Raw genomic sequence first — 16,011 nt, forward strand, 5'->3', positions numbered from 1 at the left:
CTAAAAAAGGAACATTTAAAAGGTAAGTAAACTACATATTAAGTTAGAAAATAAAATGCTCCAGAGAAAGGAAAGTCAGCCAAGTCAGGAAGATCAAGAGTACAGCCAGGGGAACTGGTTTAAGTATCAATTTGGTGGTCAGGGTAAAAGCACAGTGCTAAAGAGAAGTGTGTATGGAGGCTTAAAGGAAGGGAGGGAACAAGCCCACCAGTTACCTAGGGGAAATGTCTGCTGAGCAGAGAACAGCCGGTGCAAAGGCCCCAGGTGGACACATCCCCAGTGTGTTTACAGCACAGCAAAGGGACAGTCGACGGAAGGACAGGACAGTGAGCAGGTGGCGGAGGGCCTTGTGGGGCCCTTGTGGGCCGCTGTAAAGACTTTGAAGATGAAGGGATGTATGGTTAGGCCAACAAATACAGCTGTTCTCTTACTGCTCGGCCAGCCCTTGCTTCACCTACACCCTACTCACAAGAAACCCTGCCCCAGCTAGTGATTGCTCTCCTCTTTATGCCAAAACAGCTCCACCTGCTAGTTTATTAAAGGGAAATATCTGCCCTCATGATGGTCTAACCTGAGGGCCTGTGAGGGTCGTGTCCTAGCTTCTGGTTTTCTTGGTAACTGATGAGCCAACCTGACATTAATTCCCCTATGAACGGTAGCCTCCTTCTCCCCCAGGTAGTAAAGGCTCCTGCTATGTCCCATCTGCCATACACTGTGGGGGTGTCACTCCACGGCCTTCGCTACAGACATGGAAGATCCCTGTTCAGTAAGTTGTTGATGTCTCTGTCACCACCTCCAGGCTCTTTCTGCAGTCTCCAGGCTGGACAACTACAAGGCTTTGGGCCTGCGGGATGCTCCCTGACAGGAGGCTTCTACAGAGTTCTGAGATGAAGCGGGCCCTGCTCCAACTCACGTTTTAGAAGGACCACTCTGGCTGCTCTGAGGGGCAAGGGTGTGAGCAGGAAGACCTCTGCAGAGGTCCAAGAGGGAGGTGACGGACACTGGATTGAGGTACTATGGAGTGGAGGTGGTGAGAAGTGGTCAGGTTCCGGGTATATTTTCAAGAAACAGCTAGAATAATTTCCTGATGGATTTAATCTAGCCTGTGAGAGAAGAGAGGAGGGATGACTGGGTGTTCTCACCTGAGCAGCTGGAAGGGAAATGCTGTCATCAAATGAGATGGGAAAGGCTTTGGGTGAAGCAAGTTTGGGGGGTGGATATGGGGGGTTCAGTGAATGACAATGTCAAGTGGGCAGCTGATACCTTAGTGTGAAGAGGACAGAAGACAGGCCCGGAGCTGCCAATCTGGAAGCTGGCAGGATGAAGACGATAAAGCCTTAGGACGGGAGGAGGTCACCAAAGGATGACATCAAGGAGGAGCAAAGTTCAGGACTTAGCCTGGGGCCCTCCACTCTGAAAAGCCCTGGGAGAAGCAGCTACAAGTGAGGCAGAAGGAACCTGGAGAAACTGTGAGGTGGAAGCCAGGAAAAGAAGGCATCTCAAAAAGGAAACAGCTGTGCTAAAGCAAGCTTGAGAACTGACCATTGGGTTCAGTGCCTGAGCAAGAAACCAAGTTCAGTGGTGTGGAGGATAAAAACCCAACAGGACTGGGTATAAAAGAGATTAGGAGGAAAGGAATTGGAAGCAGGAAGGACAGACAACTCTTGAGGCTTCTGCTGTAAAGACAGCAAAAAAAAAAAAGAAAAGAAATGGAAAGATGCATTAATAAGGGAAAACAGCAGCATGCTCTTAAGCTAATGGGAATGGTCAGTAGTTGGGAAAATGTGGATGATAGAAGAGAGAAGGGGAGGAGGCTGGAGCCACGTCCTTGAACAAGGAGATGGGAACAGGAAGGACAGACAACTCTTGAGGCTTCTGCTGTAAAGACAGCAAAAAAAAAGAAAAGAAATGGAAAGATGCATTAATAAGGGAAAACAGCAGCATGCTCTTAAGCTAATGGGAATGGTCAGTAGTTGGGAAAATGTGGATGATAGAAGAGAGAAGGGGAGGAGGCTGGAGCCACGTCCTTGAACAAGGAGATGGGAACAGGCAGAGACCTGAAACTCCCCAGAGTTGTGACAAGACAAAGACTCTCTTGCCCGGCTCCACAAAGGGGTGTCTCATACAGGAGAGACAACACAGGACCTAGATGATCGAGACATCTACAAACCACTGGACAGCTGTGCAAACTTGAGCAAGCCATTCACCTTCTCTGTGCACAGCTGTTTTCTTCTGAAAAATAGGGGTGATTACATGGCTGTCATGAGGGCCAAGCAAGATAATATATGTGAAAAACACTTAGCACCATGCAGGCCGCAGAGAGCACCCAGGAACGAAGAACTGAGTCCAGATCTGTGAGCCATGGAATCAATCCCTGAACTTCTCAGGGCCTCAGTTTCTTCAAAGAGGAACTGTGAGCTTCGACTTAGAAGACTTGGGGTGTGTGTGCAAGCGCCTAACACACGAGCATGCAGTTTACAGATCACAAGGAGCAAGCAGCAGTATCCACCCTCTGAGTGGGTTCACATTCAGGATGGGTGCCCCAGCCCAGGGAGTTTCCCTGAGCTCCTTGGGCCCCACTTCTATTCAACAAGGTCAGTTACCTCTTCCAGGAGGACTTCTCCATCACCATCCTTGTCAATCTCTTCAAAGAGGTTGGCTGATACCTCACCGTTCCATACGAACATGTACCCCTCTGGCAGGCCAGCCACGAGCTCCAGCAGCTCGATGTCAAACACCAGCACGGCACTGCCGGGCACTTCTCCATCTGCCACAGGACAGGGGTGGAGGTGGCGTTAACGACAAGGCAGCGAGCATGCCCCTCTGCCCCCCGCCCTAGCACCCAGGCTCTGGCTGCCTCATGGATGGAGGCATCTCTTGGGACAGCAAAAAAGTTCAGCCTCAGCAAGTGGGTTTTCCAAACTGTAGGTAGTGAGTCTCAAATCAATTTAAAGGATGGTGACCAACGTTTTTTTAAATTAGGGGTAGAATAAAATCAGAGTACATTATGCATAGAAAGGATAGATACTATTTTATGAAACTTAGTTCTAATCATATAAAACTAAATCTATACGTATTATTGTTGTTGCTCAGTCATTAAGTCACGTCCAATTCTTTGTGACCCCATGGACTGTAGCCCACCAGACTCTTGTATCCGTGGGGTTCTCTAGGCAAGAATACTGGAGTGGGTTGCCATTCCTTTCTCCAGAGGATCTTCCCGGGGCAGGGATGAAACCCTCAGCTGCTGCACTGGCTGGCAGGTTCTTTACCACTGAGCCACCAGGGAAGCCCATATGTATCCATACACGAGGTATAAATTGTATGCTTATGCATAACACTAATTGGGAGATAAAATGTAATTCTTACTGTGTCTTGGTGAAAAGAAGTTTAAGCGCAACTAGCAGAGACCACAATGGTAGAACTTTTGAATAAATTTAACCACGGAACTTTAAGAATAATACATTATGCCTTAAAATCATAAGCCATGATATGATTTGTAAACACAAATTCTAGAACAGTATATACAGTATGGGCCCAAAATAACTTATAAGTATGTGACTATAAGTAAATGTAATGTGCATTATTTTAAATTATATATTGTAATTATATGTCATGGGAGTATAGTCTTACAGGATACATTTTTTTAAGTGTTTTTTCCTCAGATTGGGGAAAATAGCATAGAGTATATCTTCTCCGATTATTTAAAAATTTTGAAAAAAATCAATCCAAAGTGCCTATTACTTCTGTAAATTAGCACTTCCCATCTACTCCATCTCCAGACAGCAGAAGTACAAGAACTGAAAAAGAAGGGGTTCCGACCAAACTCCATGAGGAGGGTTCATTTTGGCCAAAATCAGAATCAAACCATAATAGCCGTGAGAGCAACATACCACTCGTATTTCCAGAACTTGACACCAATCTTTTCCACAAGGAAATCTTCTTAGATAGCTTATAGGTTCAGCATTCCACTGTCCCAGGAAACAGTTTCCCAAGGAAGCACCTAGCTCACCTGGGAACCCCTTTCAGTGACATTTCCCACACATGGGTTTGAAGAGTCAAGGGTTTTTTGTGTTTTTGTTTTTTTCACAGAAACTCCTGCTTAATCCCATTAACATGGCACTCACATCGAATTCACAGGGTTTTGAAACAAAAATGCCAAAGACTTGAATAAAAACCACAGATTTTCTGGGTTGGGGTTTTAAATGGAAGAAGCATATTGTGTTAGAACCTCAAAAAGTACAAAATACAAACAATGACCATGTCCCAGACGCCTTTTACTACTGTTACAGACTCACCCACGCCAGCCTCGCCGTAGCCCAGGTGGGGCGGAATGATCACAGTCCGCTTCTCTCCAACACACATCTCTCTGAGACCCATATCCATTCCCAACACGACCTGTCCAGATCCTAAAACGATGTTATACGTTTTGCCTAAATTCCACCTGAAAATGAAACAGAAGAATCTCTGGTTAGGCCATCAAGCCACTGGTAGTTGAGCATGTCTTCCTGAGAACATGTCACTTCTGTGATCTTTCTGCCAAAGATACAGAACTCCTGCGGAATCATAAGGACACAAACCCACACTGAGGGACAGTCTGCAAAACAACCAACCTGGAATCGTCAAAAGTTTCAAGGTGAAAATCAAGAGATGACTGAGGAACTGGTTGAGAGTTTTGGACATACTGCAATGAATCCTCTTGCTATAAAAGACCTTACAGGAACATTTGGCAAAACAAGTGGTATATGCGTAAATACCTAAGTCACTAAGTTTTAGTCAGTGTTCTGAAATTTGTCAGAAATTTTCAAGAAAAATTTAAAAATATGTAATGTAGTTAAGACCCAGATTTGCATTCAGCAGACCTGAGTCTGAATCCTGGTTCTGCCACTTAATCTCACAGAAATACAATTTTACAGTTTCCTCATCTATAAAATAGAGATAATAACAGCTATTGCACAGGACATTCTAAATAGCAAATAATATGGTTGGCACGGAGGAAGGCAAGCATCAAGAGCTCAATAAATGGACAGCCTTGAGAGTGCAACGTGCTTGTGCCTATAACACTCTATGACTCCAGAATAAAAACAGTTCACTTGGGCCATGGTTTTAATGAGCCTTGATGCCCAAAATCCCTAGGGAATCCAAATAAAAGTCACCTCAATCAGTACTGAAAGTAAATCTATTTTCAAATTGATGCATTCCTATCACTTCCTAAAAGCAAACAATGGGAATATCCTTCAAATCCAAAGAAAAAATGCCTCCTGGCTCTCTTGGTGCCCCCTTGATATCCATCACCAGGTGGTGACAACAAGGAAGGTACCACCCCTTGGGCCACCTCCCGTTGTCAGGCTTCCCAGCCTCCCGCAGGCAAAGGGCCCAAACAGCGTTTGCATCTGTCCTACCTGGGCTGAAAGGGAAACAAAGCCAGTTCCAGCACACTGGATGCCTTGGCCCCAGGCCTGAGGGAGGGCTCTCCTCTGCCCTACCCCAACACAACCCCTCCTTTGTCAGCAGCACAGAGGCGCCCTCACACTGCCTCTCTCCAGGGACCCTGGGCAACTTCCCATGGGACTATTGGGTTTCAAAATCGTACAGAATATGCAAGAACTCATTGAGTTATCAAATAACAAGTGTTTATTCTTTTCTGAGGCCAGTTTCAACACACATGAAGACAACCCTCTAAGCAAGCAACTTGTTTTTACATGTCATCTCTGAAAACTCAGCTCATTCTTTTCCCTCAAGTCATACTTTTATTTTTGATTTGCCAGTTTTTGTCTCAGACATTCTCCTCATTCCTTCTGTGTATTCCCGGCTTCCCATTCGGTGCAAGCTTCCTGCTTCCTGCCTACAGGCAGCCCTCTCTGGCTCTCCACCCACGTTCCCCTCTCTCGGGTCCCACTCTCCCAGTCCCGATCAATGAGCAACAGCAGCACCTGCCAAGCTGTGAATAGAGCCCACGTGGGCTTCGGGTGGCGCCAGACCCCGTCCTCCAGAAGAGGCTCCTCCCACACACAGGTAAGCCTTCTCCTGCCGCACTTCCCACGACCCTGTTACTCTGAAACTTCGGCCCAAAAGAGAACCCGCAGGGACGCCCAGACACTGCTCTTTCGTGTCAGTGTACACGTGACACAGATGACTCCAGTGGTTCAGAATGGAGCCTCTGGGAAGAGGAAGCGTCACGTGGCTGCTGCATGCTCTGTAAGAATATTGTACATCCGCCAAACACGCCTCAGAAGCAGGAAGATGGATTCCCCCACCCCACAAGAGACGCATATCCTGATCCACCAAAGAAGAAATTCCTTTGTTCATTTCCCACCCCCACTTCCCCTTTCCAAAGCTGTAGGAGGACCAACAAGAATAGGAACGTCAGCCCAGCAATGACAGCTGGCCATCGGCCTTACAGGCTGTCCTAATCTCGTTTTCCCATGCACAAGCTCACTAAACCCAGAACAAATGCAAGCCATGCTTCTTCCCCACTGTCCTCCACAAGTTTCCAACCATTAGTGCAGTGAAGTTTGTTGTAAGCTAGATTCTCCTGTAAATCTGGGCTCCAGGAGCTAGAGCATATTTCATTGATTCTATAATGCATATTTTTTCACATTTTAATTTCTCTTGATTTGGGATACATCTTACAACAGACATCATGTTATTTTTTGACAGCGTTCTTCGTTTCTTGAGATACATAAAATGATGCTTCTAACAACCAACACATTTTAGATCTGATGAAATACATGAAATGCTTTAGGTCTCACAGCACCAGAGAGAATGAGGAGTATGTCACTCAAGCTCTCCACACCTGGCCATACTCTGTCACCTGAGGCTAGAAGACAAAGGGATGGGTGAGAAGGAGATAAGACCCTTTTCATCTAGAATAAATGCAGTAGCACATATTTATATGAAGCTGTTCTTTCTCTTTAAGACTAAACTTAGGATTCTAAGCCAGGCTCAGGACAAAAATGGATGTACTTATATGGAGACACAAAGAAAGGCTGAAAATGTTTCCTTCCCAAAGAGAATAGCATATTACCTTGGCTCAGATGGTAAAGAATCTGCCTGTAATGCAGGAGACCTGGGTTCGATCTCTGGGTTGGGAAGATCCCCTGGAGAAGGGAACAGCTACCTACTCCAGTATTCTGGCCTGGAGAATTCCATGGACAGAGGAGTCTGGCAGGCTACAGTCTATGGGGTCGCAGAGTTGGACATGACTGAGCGACTTTCACGTCCATAGATAATCTAAAGATTCAGATACATAAGGAGCAAAGCTCCTTTTACCTGCATGATACTAGTATACACTGTTGATTCCTAGTAATATAGTTTTAGATTCATCTCAATTAACATTTATAAAATACTTCCTTTGCGTTATGTTCTGGGCTAAGTGTAAGGAGTAAAAAGATGAATAAACATGTTGAGTATCTAAGGTGTTCAGACCAGCAACAGTGATAGAAACAACTATTAGGTGTGTGTGCATACTCAATCTCTAAGTTGTGTCCAACTCTTAGAGACTCCATGCAGTGTAGCCCACCAGGCTCCACTGTCCATGGGATTTCCCAGGTGAGAATACTGGAGTGGATTGCCATTCCCTCCTCCAGGGGATCTTCCCCACCCAGGGATCGAACCCGTGTCTCCTGTGTCTCCTGCATTGGCAGGCGAATTCTTTACCGCTGAGCCACCTGGGAAGCCCCCAACTAAAAGGCAGGTAATACATAAAACATTATGAGTCTCAGAAGTGAGAACAGTTGATTCTTCCTAGGAACTAGGTAAAGACCTTGCGAAAAGGGAAGGCGCTTAGACCAGGGCAGAAGTTGGCCAGAAGGAAGGATGAACACAGTGCACATCCTGCACCACAGCACATGGCACCCCTGGGAGGCGGAAGATGGACCTCAGCAGAAGACGAGGCTGCTGAGGCAGAACGGAGCTGACAGGAGAGCCTCATGTGCCTCCAGAGAGACTCTGGAGCTTGGATTTTATCTGTGGGTTCTTTTTTAAAGACAGTAGTTACAAGATCTTTTCAGACAGTTTCAAGGGGACAAGATGAGACCGTTCAGAGGGAACTCTTAGAACAATGTACCGGAGTAGTGATGTACATTTAAGATACACAGTGCAAAAGGCATGGAACTAAAGCCCTCAATGAGTATCTGGAGAAAAGGAAAGGGGGGCCACAGGAATACCGACTGTTATCCACCAGGCTCACACCCCACCGATCCCTGCTGTCCTTACGTGGAATCCAGCAGGGTCCCGTCCAGAAGTGAGGCATTGTAGTGATACTTGAGGTAATCCCCTTTCTTACTCAACACGGAGCAGTCAGGGGGCTTGTAGTGGGAGGTGATGCTGATGGAGTCTGACGGGTTGTGAAAGTCAATCACGTGGATGTCAAACACCAGCACGGCCGAGCCAGGGATGTTCCCTAGAGGACAGACACAGGCAATTAGAATCGTAGCAGCACACCTGACCCCCCGTGTCACCAGGTAGTCCTCACAGACCTCAGTGGGAAGCGCAGGGACCCAGCTATGTAATCCCAGGGATGCTGGAAGAACAAAGCTAGAAGGGCTGCTAAAATGTAAACTAACTCAGTTTTATAGATGGGGAAACTGAGGCACAGATTTGTCCACAGTCAGGGGCACAGTTTGGACTAAAAGTCAAGACATTGCACTACTGCCCCATGGAATGGTTACGCCTGAAAGACTTACAGCTAAGTTCATTGGAGATGAGAAAACTAAAGCTCAGCCGAATTAACACTTGCCCCACTCCTGCTAGAAGAGGTGAGATAAGAAAATCAGTTATAGGAAGAAAATCACTTTAGTGCCCTACCACTGCTCAAGAGAAGCAAAACCAACAGTAACTTCATGGGGGAAAGTTCAGTTCAGTCGCTGAGTTGTGTCCGACTCTTTGCGACCCCATGGACTGCAGCATGCCAGGCTTCCCTGTCCATCACCAACTCCCGGAACTTGCTCACACTCATGTCCATTGAGTCGGTGATGCTATCCAACCATCTCATCCTCTGTCATCCACTTCTCCTGCCTTCAATCATTCCCAGCATCAGGGTCTTTCCCAGCATCGGCATTATGGGGGAAAACACCTAGCTAAAACTGGCCCATATACACCCCTTAAGATATACTACACCTAACAGTTCACAAAGTGCTTTATGACACGTCCTGTTCTACACAAAATTACTGCACTTCCACTTTTGAGAACATTATCTCACATCTGTGAATAATGTTTTACACTATGTGTGTGTGCTAAGTCACTTCAGTTGTGTCTGATTCTTTGTGACCCAATGAACCATAGCCTGCCAGGCTGCTCTGTCCATGGGATACTCCAGGCAAGAATACTGGAGTGGGTAGCTGTGCTCTCCTCCAGGGGATCTTCCAACTCTGGGATTGAACCCACATCTCCTACATCCCCTGCAATGGCAGGCAGGTCCTTTACCACTAGCGCCAGCTGGGAAGCCCGTTTTACACTTTACAAAGCATTTTTCACATACATTCTCTTATTAAATCTCTGCAGCAGCCTTGTTGGGTAAATATTATCATAAATTCAGGAACAGCAGTTCCTGCATGAATTTAATGACAGCTTCTAGGAAGGCATCAGTTGTTAACCACACTTCCTAAATCATTTCAAAATTTAAATGTAAAAGATTTGTAAACAGTAATACTTAGAACCAAGAATGTATAATATTTTCATTAGCATTTTGCAGACAAGCAAACCAACTCATATATAACTTGTTCAAGAAAATAACACAGCTATCAAGAGAATTCAGTAGAGATACGTGAACGTCAACAGCCCCTCCTCACCCCACAGATCTTCCAACTCCCACCATGTACTTTTCTGTTTTTTGTCTGCTTTCTCTCTAACACATACTTAATGGGTAGGTGCTTATTAAGTATCAGGCACTCTTATAAGTGCTTTAGATGTATTAGTTTATTTAATTCTCATTATAATAATATATTCCCAAACTACAGATGAGGAAACCGAGGCACAGGTTTGGACACCTGCCCAAAGTTACCAAGGTGTAATTAGAGAAGCTTGTGTGTCTACAGCAGAACACAGGTGCCTGATATTCACTAGTGATGTAGAGTTGCTGACGTGAGCAGTAACAGGATGCAGGATCTTTTCCATAGGAACCAGCTACTGCAAACTGCCATAGGAAGGTGCTCAGAAACCAGAGTCAAGGGCAACTCTCTGCAGGAAACAGGACACACCAACAGGGGTGAGTGGCTGTGGAGCCATCTCAGTGTTTTCTCAATCTTGGTTACCCCTTAAAATCGACTGGGAATGAAACTTGAAAACATTATGCTCTGACACAGAAAGACAAATATTGTTTGTTTTCAACTATATGAGACACTTGGAATAGGCAAATTCATGGAGACAGAAAGTAGAATGATGGTTCCCATGGGCCAGAGGGAGAGAGGGTAATGGAGAGTTTGGGATGATGGAAAAGTTCTGGATATAGACAATGGTGATGGTTATACCACACTGTGAATATATTCAATGGCACAGAACTATAAACTTTAAAAAGTGTTTAAATGGTAAATAAATACATTTTACCACAATAAAAATTAATTCACCAGATTCACAGAATAAAAGAAAAAATCATGATGACCTGAAAAAAAATCACCTGGGTGCCCCTCTAAGATTCAGATTTAGCTTATCTAGTACTGTGGTCTGTCTCGGTCTTGGGTGCTGTCAGGATGTCCTGGAGAACTTGGTGAAAATACAAAGGGCCAGGACTTTTCCCATGCAGCACCTTTGGTTCTGTAATCTTTTTAGCTGTCAGGGGATTCTCTTCTGTGATGTGCGCCAACATTTGAGAACAGCTGAAGAGTGGTGCCAGGCATAGAATTGTTTTGTTTGTTTTGTTTTGCCCCTCTAAGGGGCAGCCAAGTCTAAGGAATGCTGTGCTAAATGGTCTGTAAGTGAGCAGCTGATGCTATTTAGGAAGCCCTCGAATCGTGGTGCTGGAGAAGACTCTTGAGAGTCCCTTGGACTGCAAGGAGATCAAACCAGTCCATCCTAAAGGAAATCAAACCTGAATATTCATTGGAAGGACTGATGCTGAAGCTGAAGCTCTAGCACTTTGACTACCTGATGCAAAGAGTCAACCAGGGAACAGACCCTGATGCTGGGAAAGATTGATGGCAAAAAGAGAAGAGGGCAGCAGAGGATGAAATGGTTAGATAGCATCACTGACTCAAGAGACATGAATATGAACAAATTCCAAGAGATACTGAAGGACAGGGAAGCCTGGCGTGCTGCAGTTCATGGGGTCGCAAAGAGTTGGACACGACTGAGCGACTGAACATCTCCATGAAGAGGACCAGGCTGCAGGCCATGGTTGGTGTAGGAGAATGATGGAAAAGAAAGCTGCATCTTGAGCAGCTCCATTAACTTCTCTGAAGAAAGCATGCGGATGAAGCCCAGAAAGGGACAAGGACCTGATGGCATTGCTGCTGCTGCTAAGTCGCTTCAGTCGTGTCCGACTCTGTGCGACCCCACAGACGGCAGCCCACCAGGCTCCACCGTCCCTGGGATTCTCCAGGCAAGAACACTGGGGTGGGTTGCCATTTCCTTCTCCAATGCATGAAAGTGAAAAGTGAAAGTGAAGTCGCTCACTGTCTGACTCTTCGCGACCCCATAGACTACAGCCTACCAGGCTTCTCCGTCCATGGGATTTTCCAGGCAAGAGTACTGGAGTAGGTTGCCATTGCCTTGCAAATTTAACCTCCCTGTGCCAACTGTATCACTGAACTACATTCAAGATGGCTGTTCTCTTGCTCTCTGTCCTGCCTCTGTTTGACCAATTCCTGCTTCACTCACATCACTGTCCAGTTCTCTTAATCACAGTGCTTAATCAGTAACTGCCTACATGGATGGCCTGTGCCAGATGCTGGTTTCCCTAGTAACTGATGATGAGCCAACCTGATGGCAGTTCCCCCTATAAACGGTGGCCCCTTCTCCCCAGGGTTCAGTTCAGTTCAGCTCAGTCGTGTCCAACTCTCTGTGACCCCATGAATCGCAGCACGCCAGGCCTCCCTGTCCATCACCAACTCCCAGAGTTCACTCAGACTCACGTCCATCGAGTCAGTGATGCCACCCACCCATCTCATCCTCTGTCATCCTCTTCTCCTCCTGCCCCCAATCCCTCCCAGCATCAGAGTCTTTTCCAATGAGTCAGCTCTTCACATGAGGTGGCCAAAGTATAATTTACCACCCCAAAACATCTCTGACATGTGGATTATTTCAAGTTGAGAGCAAGACCCAAAAGACTCAAACAAAAACCCTCCTTTTTATCTCCTACTTAACTGCCTAAAGAATGTAGATAGAGGACCTGTTCGGGGGTCCGGGAGGTGGGGAGCTATCCCCATAGATAACTACAGTATGAATTACGTGTGTAGACAGGGAGGAAACCAGCAGTCTGTTAGTTAAAATTTCTCTCAGGTCCCAATGTCTGTGTGGCACACTTGCTTTCCCTTCTCCAGGTCAGTCACCTTCCTCCCTTTTGAAGTCTGAAAACACTACACCCAACATCCTCTTCTGTCTTTAGCTAAAGGTAATGTTAAGGCGAGGGCTTCAAACATTTTGGTGAGTTACTCAGTTTCCTTAGATTCCTCCTATATATACATGTCCTTAAACTTTGATTTTCTCCTGTTAATCTGTCTCATATCAATTTAATTCTTAGACCAGCCAAAAGAACCTAGAAGCATAGAGGAAATGATTTTCCTCCCCATTACCAGCAAACTTGAAAGCCAGCTTTTCATTATAGCACCAGCCTCCTCTCTGAATAAACCCATAACCAATACAGAGAAGTAGTTGTCAATTTTCTCCACTAGATAAGCCTCCTCAAGAAGAGACACAGATGACACAAAATAAAGCTGACTGGCACTTTGGGCCAGAAGGAAGCTCGGCGACTCCTTGGAAGCATGGGTTTCCTCGGAGAGCTCTGGGACTTCTGAGTCCTCAGTTCTCCATATATGGGTATCTACAAGTCACAGTCTAATGGAAAGGCATTCTTCCCCTCCGCGTGTGACACAGGCAGCAAGAGACCTGGGTCCAATTCAGCTCCATTCTAATTAGCTATTGTGGCCTCTGGCAAATGACTCAACCTCTTTGGGCCTTGAGTTCATAACTGAGAACTGTTTTGAAGTTTGAACGAGCTCATACATGAGAAGTCTTTGAGACTATGGGTCAAACATTTGCTTCTCTTTTAACTTTTGAAAAAGAGTGCTTAAAAGAAAATGTGCTCAAGAGAGGGGGAGATATATGTATACTAACAGCTGATTCATGCTGTTGTACAGCAGAAACTGACAAACATTATAAAACAATTATCCTCCAATTAAAAAAAAAAGGTAATGTGGAAGTTGGGGGGGCAGATAACCACTGAGGAAGTGATGCTTCCACAACCCTGCAATAGAATTTATTCTCCACTTCAGGGTTTGGAACATATCCATGCTCTGAAGTTAGGGCTGAACCCTATGGAACAAAGCAGACAGCAAAAAGGGCCAGAGCCTTTACAGAAGGCCTCTCCCCTCCCCTCCATCAACCCTGTAAGAGAACATAACTGCAACAAAATGAAATGCCGATGAGTTTGAGAACCCACGAAGAGCCCAGCATTTCTTCCTTCCGCAAATATTCCCGACCCTGTGGTATGCGGTAAGGAAGCTACAGACTTCCTCTATGTCCTGACACCCTTCTCAGGTCAGTCCCTCCATGATTAAAGTTAGGTCCTGTGCAAATCCTGCAGAAGGCTAGAGGCACTCGTTAACCAACAGGTCAGAGACAGATCCTGTGCGAGAGCATCTGGGTGTTACTTGCCAGGGTGCTCCTCCCTCCGTGGCAACACATGATTCAGGATGAAGCAGCCTCATGCCTAGAAAATTTATGAGACTTCAAATGCTTCCCAGAACTTTATATAATTCTTTGCAAAACTATCTCATACTTGAGAGAAAGCCAAAAGGAGAAAAATAATTTAACCAAATGTTTTCCATCAGCATATTCTTCTCAGGGAAAGGAAGAATTCGTTCTAAGGGCATAACAAAACAGGGTACTCTGAAAGTGTTTGTTTATTCCTGTATGTATTTGTCTAGAAGTAGATATTTGCATGGGGCTTCCCTGGTGGCTCAGCAGTAGAGAATCTACCTGTAGTGCAGGAGGTGTAGGAGCCATGGGTTCAATCTCTAGGTCGGAAAGATCCCAGAGGAGGGCATAGCAACCCACTCAAGTATTCTTGCCTAGAGAGTCCCACAGACAGAGAAGCCTGGAAGGCTGCAGTCCACAGATTTGCACAGATCTGGACACAACTGAAGTGACTTAGTACAGCACAGACATTTACATAATACAAAAAAATAGAGCATCAAGACACTAGACAAACAGGACAGGAAGTGAGGCCCGTTGAATGATCTTAAGAGCGTAAGCTGTGATTTCTTGTGTCTTTATAACAGAAATTTAAGTCAGGGGAAAAAATACTTCTCCATGGTACACCCTAGTTTCCAACCAACCTGGGGCTTCTTAGACCGTTCAAACAAACCCTACTGGGAAAATTCTGAAATCCATATGATAGATCCAGTAGGAGAAGTCAGAGAGGGTTAACAAAATGAATGTGTACAGCCAGCCAGGCCCGCCAGCAACAAGAACACGAAAGCAAAATAATACTGCATCAACTATTCCTAAGTTAGCAAAATTTCTGGTCTATTAGAAAAGAAGAAAGGAAATATGGTTTGGAATAGTATGCAACCATTAAAATTCTATGCAACCTGTTGGCATAAAACATTGTTCACAAAAAATGAGGTAAAGAGAAATTACAAAGTTCTATGTGTAGATCATCACAATTTTAGTGTAAATGGATATGTATTTCCTTTTACCGATACAGATTCACATATACTCAAGATATAGAAGTGTACAACCACTTTATGGTTGTATTAGTTTCCTAATGCTGCTGTAACAAATTACCACAAACTTGGTGGCTTAAAACAACAGAAATGTATTCTTATAACTCAGGGGTCAAAGTCTAAACTAAAGTTATTGGCAGGGATGTGTTTCTTTTGGAGGTTTCAGGGGAGAATCTGTTTCCCCATCTTTTCAAGCTTCTCAAGGTCATCCTCCTTCCTCGGCTTGTGGCCCCTTCCTCCAGCTTCTCAGCAGCCTAGCATTTTCTCCTCTCTCTAGTTTCTTATAAAGATCCTAGGAAGTACAGTAAGGCCATCTGGATGATCCAGGATCACCTCCTCATCTCAAGACCCTCACCTTAATTATATCTGCAAAGTCTCTTTTACCATGGAAAGTAGCATATTCACATGTTCTGCAGATTAGGACATGGACATCTTTGGGCCAGTATTCCATCTACCACATTAATAATGCTTATTCCTGGCTGCTGAGATTATGGGAAATGTTTGTTGTTGGTGAGCTCTGTTTTCTTTTTCTAAAGTCAACATATATTATCTGTGTGATTTTTTTTAAAAAGTTTGCTCTTTGGGTGACAAATATTCTAAAACTGGATTAATGTGATAACTGTACATCTCAATACATTTACTAAAAGTCATTGAGTTGTATACCTAAAAACAGGTGAATTTTATGGCATATCTCAATAAAGTTGTTAAAAACAAAAACCAAAATATAATGCACAGCATAGAAAATACAGACAACAATATTACAATCATTGCTCATTATCAATTATCCCAGCCCCCCAAAATGGTAATCATGTACCATGACAAAAGGGCTTCCCAGGTGGCTCAGTGGTAAAGAATCTCCCGGCTAATGCAGGAGACTCAGCTTTGATTCCCGTGTCAGGTTCAATCCCTAGGTCAGGAAGAGCTCCTGGAGTAGGAAATGGCATGCCATTCCAGTATTCTTGCCTGGGAAATCCCATGGCCAGAGGAACCTGGCAGCCTATTCAGTCCACGGGGTTGCAAAGAGTCGGACACAACTGAGCAACTGAACACACACCATGACAGAGGTGCTAATTATCACTACAATGGCAATCACATTACAATATATAAACGTATCAAAATGGCACGTACACCT

At 45.0% G+C, this 16,011-nt stretch overlaps 1 protein-coding gene across 1 annotated transcript in view; it reads right to left on the reverse strand.

The window, feature by feature from the left end:
* Positions 1–16,011, reverse strand: part of FKBP9 (FKBP prolyl isomerase 9) — a 43,177-nt gene that overhangs the window by 2,691 nt on the left and 24,475 nt on the right. The window contains exons 7-9 of the mRNA XM_069588092.1: positions 8,215–8,401; positions 4,296–4,441; positions 2,604–2,767 (exon numbers count right to left, since the gene is read on the reverse strand). Coding sequence (XP_069444193.1) covers positions 2,604–2,767; positions 4,296–4,441; positions 8,215–8,401 — 497 coding nt within the window. The remainder of the gene's footprint in view (positions 1–2,603; positions 2,768–4,295; positions 4,442–8,214; positions 8,402–16,011) is intronic.

The sequence above is a fragment of the Ovis canadensis genome, chromosome 4 (assembly GCF_042477335.2).
Source record: "Ovis canadensis isolate MfBH-ARS-UI-01 breed Bighorn chromosome 4, ARS-UI_OviCan_v2, whole genome shotgun sequence".
Taxonomy (NCBI): Eukaryota; Metazoa; Chordata; class Mammalia; order Artiodactyla; family Bovidae; genus Ovis; species Ovis canadensis.